We start from the raw sequence: 12,500 nt of genomic DNA, 5'->3' as shown, positions 1-12,500 counted from the left end.
ACAGTTACTATATACAGTAATGGACTTCTATACATTTTACATCAGATTAAAACTTTGGGTGTAAGATTCAGATAATTAGTTTAGTTTAGTTTAGTTTAGTTTAGTTTAGTTTTTATTTGTCATATGCAAGTTAGCACAGGGTCAACATCGCAATGAAATGTGTTTGACGAGCAGCGGTCTCTCAGCAGCATGATACAGTAGGAAAAAAATAATAAAATATAATATAATAAAATAAAATAACAAATAGAAAAATAGTAAAGAACAAAATATTAGAGAGACATGGTAAAAGAGAAAAGATGACTAAATATATATGTATCTATAAATATAAATATATGTACACTAGTGATTAAATAAGAAAATCTTGAAAAGAAATATGACGGGAGGGCAGATGGGATATTGCACAGGAATGAGCAGCAGAAATTTACAGTATTGCACTTTTTAAATATAAATTACAATAACAATAAAGTGAAGTGACCAGTGCAGATTAATCAGAGTACTTGTGAAGCTGCAGGGTAGCTTCTGAGTGCTGTGTTGTGTGTGTTTAAGTGTTGTGGTTGAGGTGTCGTATGGCTTGATGGTAGAAACTGTTTTTAAGTCTTGTAGTCCGAGCAGGCAGACTCCTGTAACGTCTGCCAGATGGTAACAAGGAGAACAGCTGATGTGCTGGGTGGCTGTGGTCCTTGATGATGCTGTGTGCTTTACGGAGGCATCGCTGGTGATAAATGTCCTGAATGGCAGGAAGCCTCGTGCCAGTGATGTGCTCTGCTGCCTTCACCACCCTCTGTAGTGATTTACGGCTGCTGGCAGAGCAGCTTCCGTACCAAACTGTGATGCAGCTCGTCAGCAAGCTCTCAATTGCACACCTGTAGAAATTTGAGATGATGCTGGCGTTCATGCCAAACCTCCTCAGCCTCCTCAGGAAGTAAAGCCGCTGGCGAGCTTTCCTGATAGCAGTGTCTGTGTGAAGGGTCCAGGAGAAGTCCTCAGTGATGTTGACTCCAAGGAACTTGAAGCTGCTGACCCTTTCGACCTTGACACCGTTGATGTGGATGGGCTGGTGTTCCCTGACTGGTCGTTTCCGGTAGTCCACTATCATTTCTCTAGTTTTGCTGATGTTGAGAGTCAGGTTATTTTCCAGACACCACTCGTACAGTGCCATCACCTCCTCTCTATAGGCCGTCTCATCGTTGCCTGTGATGAGGCCTATGATGGTTGTGTCATCAGCAAACTTGATGATGATGTTGGACTCATGTTTAGCAACACAGTCGTGTGTGAACAAGGAATATAGGAGGGGGCTGAGCACACAGCCCTGGGGCGTACCTGTGTTAAGGATGAGTGATGAGGAAGTGTGCTTACCAACTCTCACCACCTGGGGCCTGTTTGTGAGGAAGTTTAGAATCCATCTGCAGATCGGTGTTCCCAGCCCAAGGTCGACGAGCTTCGTGGCAAGTTTTGAGGGGATGATGGTGTTAAATGCCGAGCTGTAGTCGATGAAGAGCATTCTTGCATATGTATTCCCTTTCTCCAGGGAAAGGGAAATTATTTAATTATTATTTTAATTATTTATTAAAAGCTCGACATTTTAAATAAGAATAAGAAAGAAAAGTATGTCTTTGTGCCCCCTTTTCCCTGTTAATGCCCTATCGGCCCCCCTGGCAACACTTTGCTAGATCCGCCCCTGCACAGTTACCAGCCGTCAGCTACGTAGAAAAGGATCCTGGTGTAGAAAGTAATATTAAATACATTCTAACAACAGCTTATCAAGCTTAAACGTGCTGCTGTTGTTCAGCCGCTGGTTTCCTCTTTCTGGTGCAAAGTGGGCCAAAAACAAAGAAGAGAGACGGACTCGCGACAGAAAAGCCGATCAGCTGATCATTGATCAGTTTCATGATTGAAGTAGCGGCAGGAGAGGGAGAGAGAGAGGCAGTCGCTCCATATATCGGTTGTTAAGCTTAACATGGGAACGCTTTACAAACATTCAGAGATGAACTTACACACTTGCTTTACTTCTCTCTGGGATAACTTCCTCGGAGATGAAATGCTGGTTTGGTAGCGAGGCTACAAATACACACAGCCGCTCTATCACGTGACGCACACTGCTCCGACGTGCTACGGTTATGAGCCGAGTTACGGCTGTCACAAGTTTTGTGAGCTGCTTTTTTGATATTTAATGGATCGGATTACATTTTTTATTTCTCTCCGATATCCGATCCAGTAATTTAGGTCAGTATCGGACCGATACCGATACGTAATATCGGATCGGTCCATCTCTAGTACATATTGTACCTGATTACACCAGCTGACCTTTGTTTACAGGCAGAATGACCAGCACACATTTATTTTAAAATCAGTATGAAATCATGCAGCTGGTGTACAATTGCTAATATTTGATCTTATTTCTGTGTATAACTGTGTCATCTGCATACAGTCAGTCCTACATCCACGTCTTTACTGACACTTTGGCTACGTTCACACTGCAGGCGAAAGTGCATCAAATCCGATTTTTTCGCCCCTATGCGACCCGTATCCAATCTTGGTATGACAGTGTGAACGGCACAAATCCGATATTTTCAAATCCGATCTGGGTCACTTTCGTATGTGGTACTGAATCCGATACATATCCGATGTTTTAGAAAGCGACTGCTGTTTGAACGGTCAAGTCGCATTAAATCCGTCTTTTACGTCACTGACACAAGACAGACGCCAATTATCAGCGCCGGAGAAGCGCCCGATAGGACATCGCGAACGATTTCCTACCATCCGGTGAAACTGTTGGGAAGACAACGTTGGAGAAATGTGAACATTTTATTTTTACTGTATTTTCTGCAGATTCTGACAGAAATCTGCAGATTATCCTTTGAAGCACCGCTCCTCTAAAACAGCAAAAAGGATCATTATTAGGTTATTTACATTATTATGTAAATAACAAAATAACTTAAAGCAAAAATCTGGAAACATAAAGTCCGAAGTCTTTATATTAAGGGCCATCAGTCAAACAATATTGTTTGCTCTGGGTCTAAACAGAGCGAGTTGTGTGTGACATCTTCTTTTGCGCATGCGGTCCGCTTTGAGCGTTCACACTAGAGCGCGTTTGATGTCGCATTTTATGTGTAGTGTGAACAAGCAGACAAAAAAATCGGATTTGATCAAAATATCGGAATTGAGCATTAAGACCTGCAGTGTGAACGTAGCCTTTGTTTCAGTTTTATGTTATTTTAATTTTTCTGTTTCTTTTCTGCCTCAATTACATTTATCCAGTTTTTCAGATTTTTATTTCTTTTTTATTTTATGACTTAAATGTTGATTTTTTTTCATCATTTTCTGGCTTTTCACCATAACAGCTGTGAGGTGATGCATCGCAGCTCCAACCTCTGATGTGTTTGTACAGAGGAAACATTTATCATCTTATTACTGAGTGAACACGACACTGAGCCATGCAGGTAGGAGTCCAGCTCTGTGACGCTCACCTTATGTCAGACATCATAACACTGAACAATGATGATGATGATGATGAGGTTACCTTCACTCCGTCGGCCTTCTTGTTGCTCCCGCTCTTTCCTCCTGAGCGAGGGATGAGAACAAAGAGAGAGAGAAGCAGCAGAGTCAGGAAGAAAGGAACAAAAGCAGCAAACAGGAGAGACGGCATCGTACCCAGGACCTCTGCCCACGTGCCCTTCAGCCGGCGGTCTGATCGCAGCACAGACTGAAGACAGTGGGTCACATGTCGGAGTAAAAATACTCAGACTTCCTGCTGCAGATTCAGGGAGTTCCCGGCGTGACACGTGGGTCGCTCAGCGAGCGGCGAGGCCAAATTTAGGACCAACTTGAGATAGTTGGAGAGCAGAAAGCGTGCTCGCATTCCTGAGCGTCCACGCTGAACACGTGCATCTGGAAACACGTCCTCTGCTCAGTTCCAGAAGCAAACAGCCAATCAGAGAGCTCAGAACAACCAGCTCAGTATCACAACATGTGTTTGTTCTGCTCACATGACAAGAACAACAAATTCACTTTACACCAAGGACCAAACTCCATTCAAATATCTGCTAATTTAACTTCAGTCTGCATTTATTACTTCCAGGCTGGACGACTGTAATTCATTATTATCAGGATAACTGAAAAGCCTTCAGTTAATCCAAAATGCTGCAGCAAGAGTCCTGACAGGGCCATCATGCTCGCCGCACCGCCTGTGTCGCACACCCATTATGACATCACACCATGTGTCATGTGACACAGTCTTTGTGGTGTTTCAGCCGGTTGTGCACGTCTCGTCTTTTTGTAACCTGGCGTGTGTCGCTTTGGCTGCCGCAGCTGTGACGGTGGTTTCCCCGCTATCTTTAGACCTCAGTGTGTGTGAATGCTTGGGACAGCTGCACACACACACACACACACACACACACAGTGATAACGTGTTTATTGTGTGTAAGCTGGCAGCTGATTTGTGGATTTCTCTGTTTAACCTCCTGCTACTGGAACACAAACCTGCAGGTTAAAGGTCAAACTTGCTGCTACACAAGCTGTGTTACTTGCTGACAGTTAATAGAAGACAACCTCAAATTGTACATGACCTTTGACCCCACTGGGTGGGTTGGGGGGAGGGGGTCTTACCGGAGAAATTCCTGGTGGCCAACATGGTGGTGAGAATGGCTCCCTGAAGGAAAGAAGGGATAAAAATAAAAGCAAAGAAAATTAGGACAGAATTTATTTGTGATTTTGTAAAAACGGTTATTATGTGAATTTAACTTCAACATTTCCTTTAAAACAACAAAGCAGCCGTGACCACAAATCTGAGCTTTGGAAATTCTTTTCCTCCTTAGTCACTAAAACCACTAAAATTTCATGGTTTTATTTTGAAAGTCCACCTTCAGTTTCCTCCTGGCGTTGAACTTCTTCAGACACTCGACCGTTTCCTGTCTGTGCATGCAGGACGCCACTGTGGATCGGTGCTGGGAGGAAGAAGAACATCATCATCATCGTGAGGAGTAGAGCAGGACAGAGAACAAGGTCAAAGGTCAAAGGTGAGAGGGTCTCACAGAGATCCAGGGGTGTTTGAGCGCCTCAGCAGCTGTGATGCGTTTGGCCGGGTTGATGGTCAGCATCTTATTGATGAGATCTTTGGCTTCAGGAGTCACTGTGTCCCACTCCGGGGAAGGAAACTAGGAGGCAAGGACACAGGGAGAGGAGGCAAGGAGAGGAGAGTTGAAATAAGAACAACTGTAATAACAAAAGGGTTAAAGCCCCGCCCACAATGGTTAAAATGTCGATAAAGTACAGGTGAACAGTTGTGATGTCATGTGACCTACATCATAGGCGCCAGCTTTGATCTGCTGGTACAGACGATGCTGATCTTCATCCCAGAATGGAGGATAACCGACCAATAGGATGTAGAGAATCACACCTGAGACAGAAGACCATAAAAAATGTAAATAAATACACCTGAGAAAAAAAATACAATAAAATATAATAAAATCCACAGACAGACAGAAAAACCATAAAAACTTAAAATATGAAAGAGGAAGAAAGAATGAACACACGTGAAAGATAAAAGAGAAAAAACGTCCTCAGAGACTGAAAATAAAGAAAGTAAAAACACTAATAAACGTGAAAAAAACACCCTGGACATAAACCCTGAGTAAAAATAAACAAACTGTACATGAGTGGAGGAAACATAAAGAAAGAAGAAACGGTAGAAACAGGAAGTAGAGTCTCACCACAGGCCCAGAGGTCGACTGCTTTCCCGTATGGGTCCTTCCTGAGGACCTCTGGAGACAGATATCCTGGAGTCCCTGCAAAGCCTGAAAACAAACACATGTTTACACATAGCTGCTGTTTTGGAAAACCCTTGTTTATGTGACAAAGCAGAACTAATAAGACTAATGAAGAGCATCATAATCACCATCATTATCATCACTAACATCACCATCATCAGCATCAGCATCATCATTACCATCATCACTATCATCATCGTCACCATGATCATCATCACCACCATCATTACCATCATCACCATCATCATCGTCACCATAATCATCATCAGCATCATCATTACCATCTTCACCATCATCATCATCACCATGATCATCATCACCACCATCATTACCATCATCACCATCATCATCGTCACCATAATCATCATCAAAAATCATCATTATCACCTTCATCATCATCACCATGATCATCATCACCAGCATCAGCATCAGCATCATCATTACCATCATCACCATCATCATCGTCACCATAATCATCATCAAAAATCATCATTATCACCTTCATCATCGTCACCATGATCATCATCACCAGCATCAGCATCACCATCATCATTACCATCACCACCATCATCACTATCATCATCGTCGCCATGATCATCATCACCAGCATCATCATCACCATCATCATCGTCACCATAATCATCATCAAACTCCTCATCGTCACCTTCGTCATCGTCATCATGATCATCATCACCACCATCATCAACATCATTGTCACCATAATCATCATCAAAATCATCATCGTCACCTTCATCATCGTCATCATAATCATCATCATCACCTTCATCATCGTCACCATAATCATCATCATCACCTTCATCATCGTCACCATAATCATCATCAACATCATCACCTTCATCATAGTCATCATCATCATCACCTTCATCATCGTCACCATCATCACCATCATTACCATTATCACCATCAACATCATCATCAACACAATCATCACCATCAACATCATCTTCATCACCATTACCATCATCATCATCAACACAATCATCACCATCATGTCACCATCATCATTGCCATCAACACCATCATCACCATCAACATCATCTTCATCACCATCGCCACCATCATCATCAACACAATCATCACCATCATCATCACATCATTACCATCACCACCACCATCATCGTCACCAACATCATCACCATCACCATCACTTGGTGCTCTTACCGAACCATGCCTGCTGGTCTCCTTCCACCTCGATGGCGAGGCCGAAGTCGGCGAGTTTCACCGCTGCTCCTTTGGACTTGGAGGCCAGGAGGAGGTTCTCAGGCTGCAGACACAACAGACATGCTAACACGCTAACTCTAACTGCATTGGTTTGCATGAAAGGCGCTAACGATGCTAACAGGAGTGTTAGAGGACTTGGTTTTACTGGTTTCTCCTTCCCGTCTTAAATCAGAGACCAGCAGCTCTGGGCTCACTTCACCCGTCTGCTGTAATCAGCTGCTTATGTTTTGATGAGCAGCTGATTACTGTTGTGTGTAACACTGGTGTGTTGTTTGTCATGTAAACACCGTGTTTGTGTGAGCGGCTGTTAAATCATCACACATGCTATAATTCAGGCTTAATGAGCCAGACCTATTTCAAATTTTAATCTATTTTCCTGCTGCTGGTTATTAGCAGGTTATTAACAGAACTCGGCGGTCACACAGCCAATAAGATCACAGACAGTACTGTGGCAGTAAAGATGTCCCTCCCCCACTGGCCCCAGCAGCCAATCGTATTGCTGCACAGAAGTGTGGTTCAGGACATTTGGAGCTGTCAGAGATCATGTCATCAGACGTGTCGGGTACCTTTAGGTCTCTGTGGACCACGCCCATCTGATGACAATGTAGCACCGCCTCCAAAATCTGCTGGATACAGTGACTGTTCAGAAAGAGGTCAGAGGTCAGAGGTCAGCAGCAGATTCAGCACAGAAACAGAAGAAGTCTGAAGAGTGCGTCTCTTACCTGGCATCAGCTTCACTGTAATATTCTCTCGCTACGATGTCTTCAAACAGCTCTCCACCTGTCACACTGACACACACAGACACACCGTCAGGAAACTACACAACCCTGAGACACACACACACACACACAGTCAGGAAACTACACAACCCTGAGACACACACACACACACACACACACACACACACACACACACACACACACACACACCGTCAGGAAACTACACAACCCTGAGACACACACACACACACACACACACACACCGTCAGGAAACTACACAACCCTGAGACACACACACACACACACACAGTCAGGAAACTACACAACCGTGAGACACACACACACACACACACACACACACACCGTCAGGAAACTACACAACCCTGAGTTGAGTTCTGGTGTAAAGACTCTGGAGGGGCTTTGAATGTAGCAGCTGAGGGTGGAGGGAAACTGGGTGGATAAGCTGCAGGCTTACCTGTCGACAGATGTGCTTCACCTCTGTGTGAATGTTTGGATTCTGTTTGCTCGTCTCACTGATTTCTGTGATTTTCATTGGTGGTGGTGTAAGAAAGGGGTGTGGGTGGGGTCAAAATCACGATATACAGGACAGTTGTAGCCACCGTGACACCACCCACTGGTGGCGTCATGGAGCCTTCATGGTGTTTTCAGTGTGGATGTGAGGAGCTCAGGTGTGTCACAAACAGCATGAGGAGACACTCACAGGTCAAAGATGAGGTAATGATGCCCCTCCTCCGAGATGCTGTCATGCAGCCGAACTGGAAGACAGAAAGAAAGGCCTTTTATTTTCACATTACACCACGTCAGCCCCACAGAGCGCACACGCAGCCGCTCGCCACACGTGATGAGTAGCTGCTGGGCGAGGTCAGAGGTCATATTCACTGGTTCTTCCTCTTCCACCCTTAAGCCTTCCTGCTTCCTGCTCTGCTGTGACTCTGACCATCATCTCCAAAATGAGCTTCCTGTTTTAACCAATCAGATCACAAACTTATCACCTCACTGAACTTAAAGATCAGCTGACCAGGACGCTCATTTCCTCATACACTGCATCCAATCAGGGCAGAGGAGGCGCCCCCTGCTGGATGTTAGAAGGCTGCAGGTTTTAGATACATACAGGAAACTGCTAGAGATGAAGCTGAACACAGACTGCACAGTGTCTGTGGCTGTTAATAATGTGTCAGTGAGCGTGCCGTCCAGGCTGGGCGGGGCTAAGGGCCAATCAGCCACGCTGGTTTCTTCTGACACATTTAATCCCCTGAACGGCTACCCTGAGGTACCCCTGAGCAAGGTACCATCCCCACACACTGCTCCCCGGGCGCTGCACTGGTGGCTGCCCACTGAGTGAATGGGTTCAATGCAGAGAAGAATTTCCCCACGGGGATCAATAAAAAAAAACAAACTGTACAAACCGATCAGTCCTCACAGGCGACTCAGAATAAGCCTTCTTTATCTGACACTCAGACTCAGTTCATCCTTAGTTTGAAACGTTGAGTTTAAGCTCCTCCCCTCTTGCTTCTGATTGGGTGAGCATCACAAACAGGAGCTTTGAATGGCTTCTACAAAGCTGTGATACTGAATATTCCTGAGCAGCCTGAGCTGTGGGCTCACAGGGTTCACTGCACATACACCAAGACCATTCACACACTTCATGTTTGAACATCCAGCTCAGGGGCAGGAGTCATGTGACAGGAAGTGAGGAGAAGCAGAAGAGGTCCAGTTTAAACTAATAACTGATGATTTACATCAGGACAGTTGTCCTGGTTTTAGTGATTTATGCAGCGATGTGCGAGAGGACGTTTCATCCTGACTTCACAGAGCAAACGTTCAAATTTCTGTTCTGGAAAATCAAACATGGAGTTTCTTAAACGCCGTGTCACAGTTAATCAGGTCCTTCCTGTGACGGGTGTCCTCGCAGTTCGAGAAACTTGTTGGATGACGTCTCTGAGCCCGACTGAAGGCGTCTGTTTCTGCTCTCTGCTTATATTGTATAATAGGAAGTATTATAGCTGAGGAGAGAGAAGCTGCTGCCCACACACACACACACACACGTGCACGCACACACACACACACACACACACACACACACATTAAATCCCGCTGTTGTACTGTGTAGGAGTGCTTTGAGAGAAAACCTGATTATTTCTTTCTGAGTGCTTTCACACAGGTACTGTGTGTGTGTGTGTGTGTGTGTGTGTGTGTGTGTGTGTGTAGGAGGATAGATGGTTTTGATTCCTTCACCTATGGACTGTGTTGCCTAGCAACACCACACACACACACACACACACACACACACACACACACACACACTCAGGGTTACGTAACACTCCTCAGTATCTGTAGAGCATCGCCTGCCCACACAAGGCTCTGATTGGCTGCTCTGTTCAGCTGCAGGCTGCCAATTGGCCGGCCGGGTCCACGTGAGGTCATATTTGAACATCTGACTGACGGCGGTGAGTTTGTTTGGACTCCATTGGGCACACAGTTTGTTTTTTGGAGGTTTCGGTGTGAGGATCTGTGCCCGGCGCTCAGACTGGACCCGCCCACGGCAGCGGCACCTCCTGCTGGGCTTTTATTCTGAGTTTTTCACAGGAAGTGGCGGCCGCACACAGATCAGTTTGCCTTTAAGTGGTTTGAGCTCTAAGGCGTTTCCCACACACTCATTAAATTGTCCACAGGCTGATCTGAGGACGGAGTGAAGCCCCCTGTGCGTCAGACGGAGCTCCTCATGTTGCAGTCAGCTCACTGCTCGCTGTAACGTCATTACCAGGAGAGGAGGCTCACACATGATCTGATGAACACTCATTAAGTCGAGCTGCAGGCTCAGAGGCAGCTCTGGCATCCTGCTGCACAGCCACAGGGTTTTCACATTGCTGCCTCAGTGCACAGAGCAGACTCTCAGCACTAATAAATCACAGATATTACACTAAGGACACGCCCACTGATGACATCACAGATCAAACATAAAGATTGTTCATAAACTATGGATGTAGCTTCCTGATAGGTGATGTCAGAGATTTCCTAATATAATGTAGAACTGTGACTCTCTGGACATCCTGTCCTACAGGGGGCGTTGTTGCTCAGCAGGGGGCCGTTCAGAGACTGAAACATTAGGCCCGTGGTTACGTTTACCACAGACATCCATCTTTGCTGCTATCGTACGAGCTCAGGCTCCAGCGTGCTGATCGATTTCAGAACAACAACACTGAAGTCATGTGTTTAGTTGGGACTTGTTTTACGGCAGTACTCTGCTGTGTCGGTCCTGTGCAGCGCTCTGCTGGACTGAAGGAAATATCTGCACCATCTCAGTCGGTGTCATTTAAAACAATAAAGAGGCGGGTGCAGAGCCACATCGTTCAAGAAGAAGAACTCTTCTGGGGTCACAGCCTCCACAAAGACGTCTTTGTCTAAGTCCAGCTGAAATGAACCAGTATCAGTGTGGAGGATCAAGATCATGGATTTCACGTATACTTTGTATTATCAGTAATGTTTCCAGGAAAGCCTGTACCACCCCAGAGCAGAGCAGCTATCTGAACGCTACTCCAACAGAGGTCGATTATCTTGTTAATAATTTTACCTCCTCACTACGTACGACTCTGGATACTGTAGCTCCTGTGAAAACTAAGGCCTCAAATCAGAAGTACCTGACTCCGTGGTATAATTCTCAAACACGTAGCCTAAAGCAGATAACTCGTAAGCTGGAGAGGAAATGGCGTGTCACAAATTTAGAGGATCATCATTTAGCCTGGAGAAATAGTTTGCTGCTTTATAAGAAAGCCCTCCGCAAAGCCAGAACATCTTACTATTCGTCACTGATTGAAGAAAATAAGAACAACCCCAGGTTTCTCTTCAGCACTGTAGCCAGGCTGACAAACAGTCAGAGCTCTACTGAGCCAACAATCCCTTTAACGTTAACTAGTAATGACTTCATGAACTTCTTCACAAATAAAATTTTTATCATTAGAGAAAAAATTACCAATAATCATCTCACAGATGTAATATTATCTACAGCTACTCTTAGTACCATCGATGTTAAGTTAGACTCTTTTTCTCCAATTGATCTTTCTGAGTTAACTTCAATAATTACTTCCTCCAAACCATCAACGTGTCTTTTAGACCCCATTCCTACAAAACTGCTCAAAGAAGTCCTGCCATTAATTAATGCTTCAATCTTAAATATGATCAACCTATCTCTAATAATCGGCTATGTACCACAGGCCTTCAAGCTGGCTGTAGTTAAACCTTTACTTAAAAAGCATCTCTAGACCCAGCTGTCTTAGCTAATTATAGGCCAATCTCCAACCTTCCTTTCATATCAAACATCCTTGAAAGAGTAGTTGTCAAACAGCTAACAGATCATCTGCAGAGGAATGGCTTATTTGAAGAGTTTCAGTCAGGTTTCAGAGCTCATCACAGCACAGAAACAGCTTTAGTGAAGGTTACAAATGATCTTCTTATGGCCTCTGACAGTGGACTCATCTCTGTGCTTGTCCTGCTAGACCTCAGTGCTGCGTTCGATACTGTTGACCATAATATCCTATTAGAGCGATTAGAACATGCTGTAGGTATTACAGGTACTGCACTGCAGTGGTTTGTATCATATCTATCTAATAGACTCCAATTTGTGCATCTAAATGGAGAGTCCTCTTCACACACTAAGGTCAATTATGGAGTTCCACAGGGTTCAGTGCTAGGACCAATTCTATTTACATTATACATGCTTCCCTTAGGCAGCATCATTAGAAGACATAGCATAAAT

The 12,500-nt window shown here is 44.6% G+C and overlaps 1 protein-coding gene across 1 annotated transcript in view; it reads right to left on the bottom strand.

Moving 5' to 3' along the window:
- Window positions 1–12,500, bottom strand: part of camk2a (calcium/calmodulin-dependent protein kinase II alpha) — a 31,031-nt gene that overhangs the window by 7,303 nt on the left and 11,228 nt on the right. Inside the window, exons 4-13 of the mRNA XM_025911062.1 lie at window positions 8,448–8,502; window positions 7,730–7,795; window positions 7,574–7,646; window positions 6,948–7,050; window positions 5,709–5,792; window positions 5,301–5,395; window positions 5,031–5,153; window positions 4,860–4,943; window positions 4,606–4,648; window positions 3,521–3,561 (exon numbers count right to left, since the gene is read on the bottom strand). Of these exons, the coding sequence (XP_025766847.1) occupies window positions 3,521–3,561; window positions 4,606–4,648; window positions 4,860–4,943; window positions 5,031–5,153; window positions 5,301–5,395; window positions 5,709–5,792; window positions 6,948–7,050; window positions 7,574–7,646; window positions 7,730–7,795; window positions 8,448–8,502 (767 nt within the window). The remainder of the gene's footprint in view (window positions 1–3,520; window positions 3,562–4,605; window positions 4,649–4,859; window positions 4,944–5,030; window positions 5,154–5,300; window positions 5,396–5,708; window positions 5,793–6,947; window positions 7,051–7,573; window positions 7,647–7,729; window positions 7,796–8,447; window positions 8,503–12,500) is intronic.

The sequence above is a fragment of the Oreochromis niloticus genome, linkage group LG10 (assembly GCF_001858045.2).
Source record: "Oreochromis niloticus isolate F11D_XX linkage group LG10, O_niloticus_UMD_NMBU, whole genome shotgun sequence".
Taxonomy (NCBI): domain Eukaryota; kingdom Metazoa; phylum Chordata; class Actinopteri; order Cichliformes; family Cichlidae; genus Oreochromis; species Oreochromis niloticus.
Note: the sequence above shows the minus strand (reverse complement) of the source record. Positions and strands in the feature narration are given on the sequence as shown.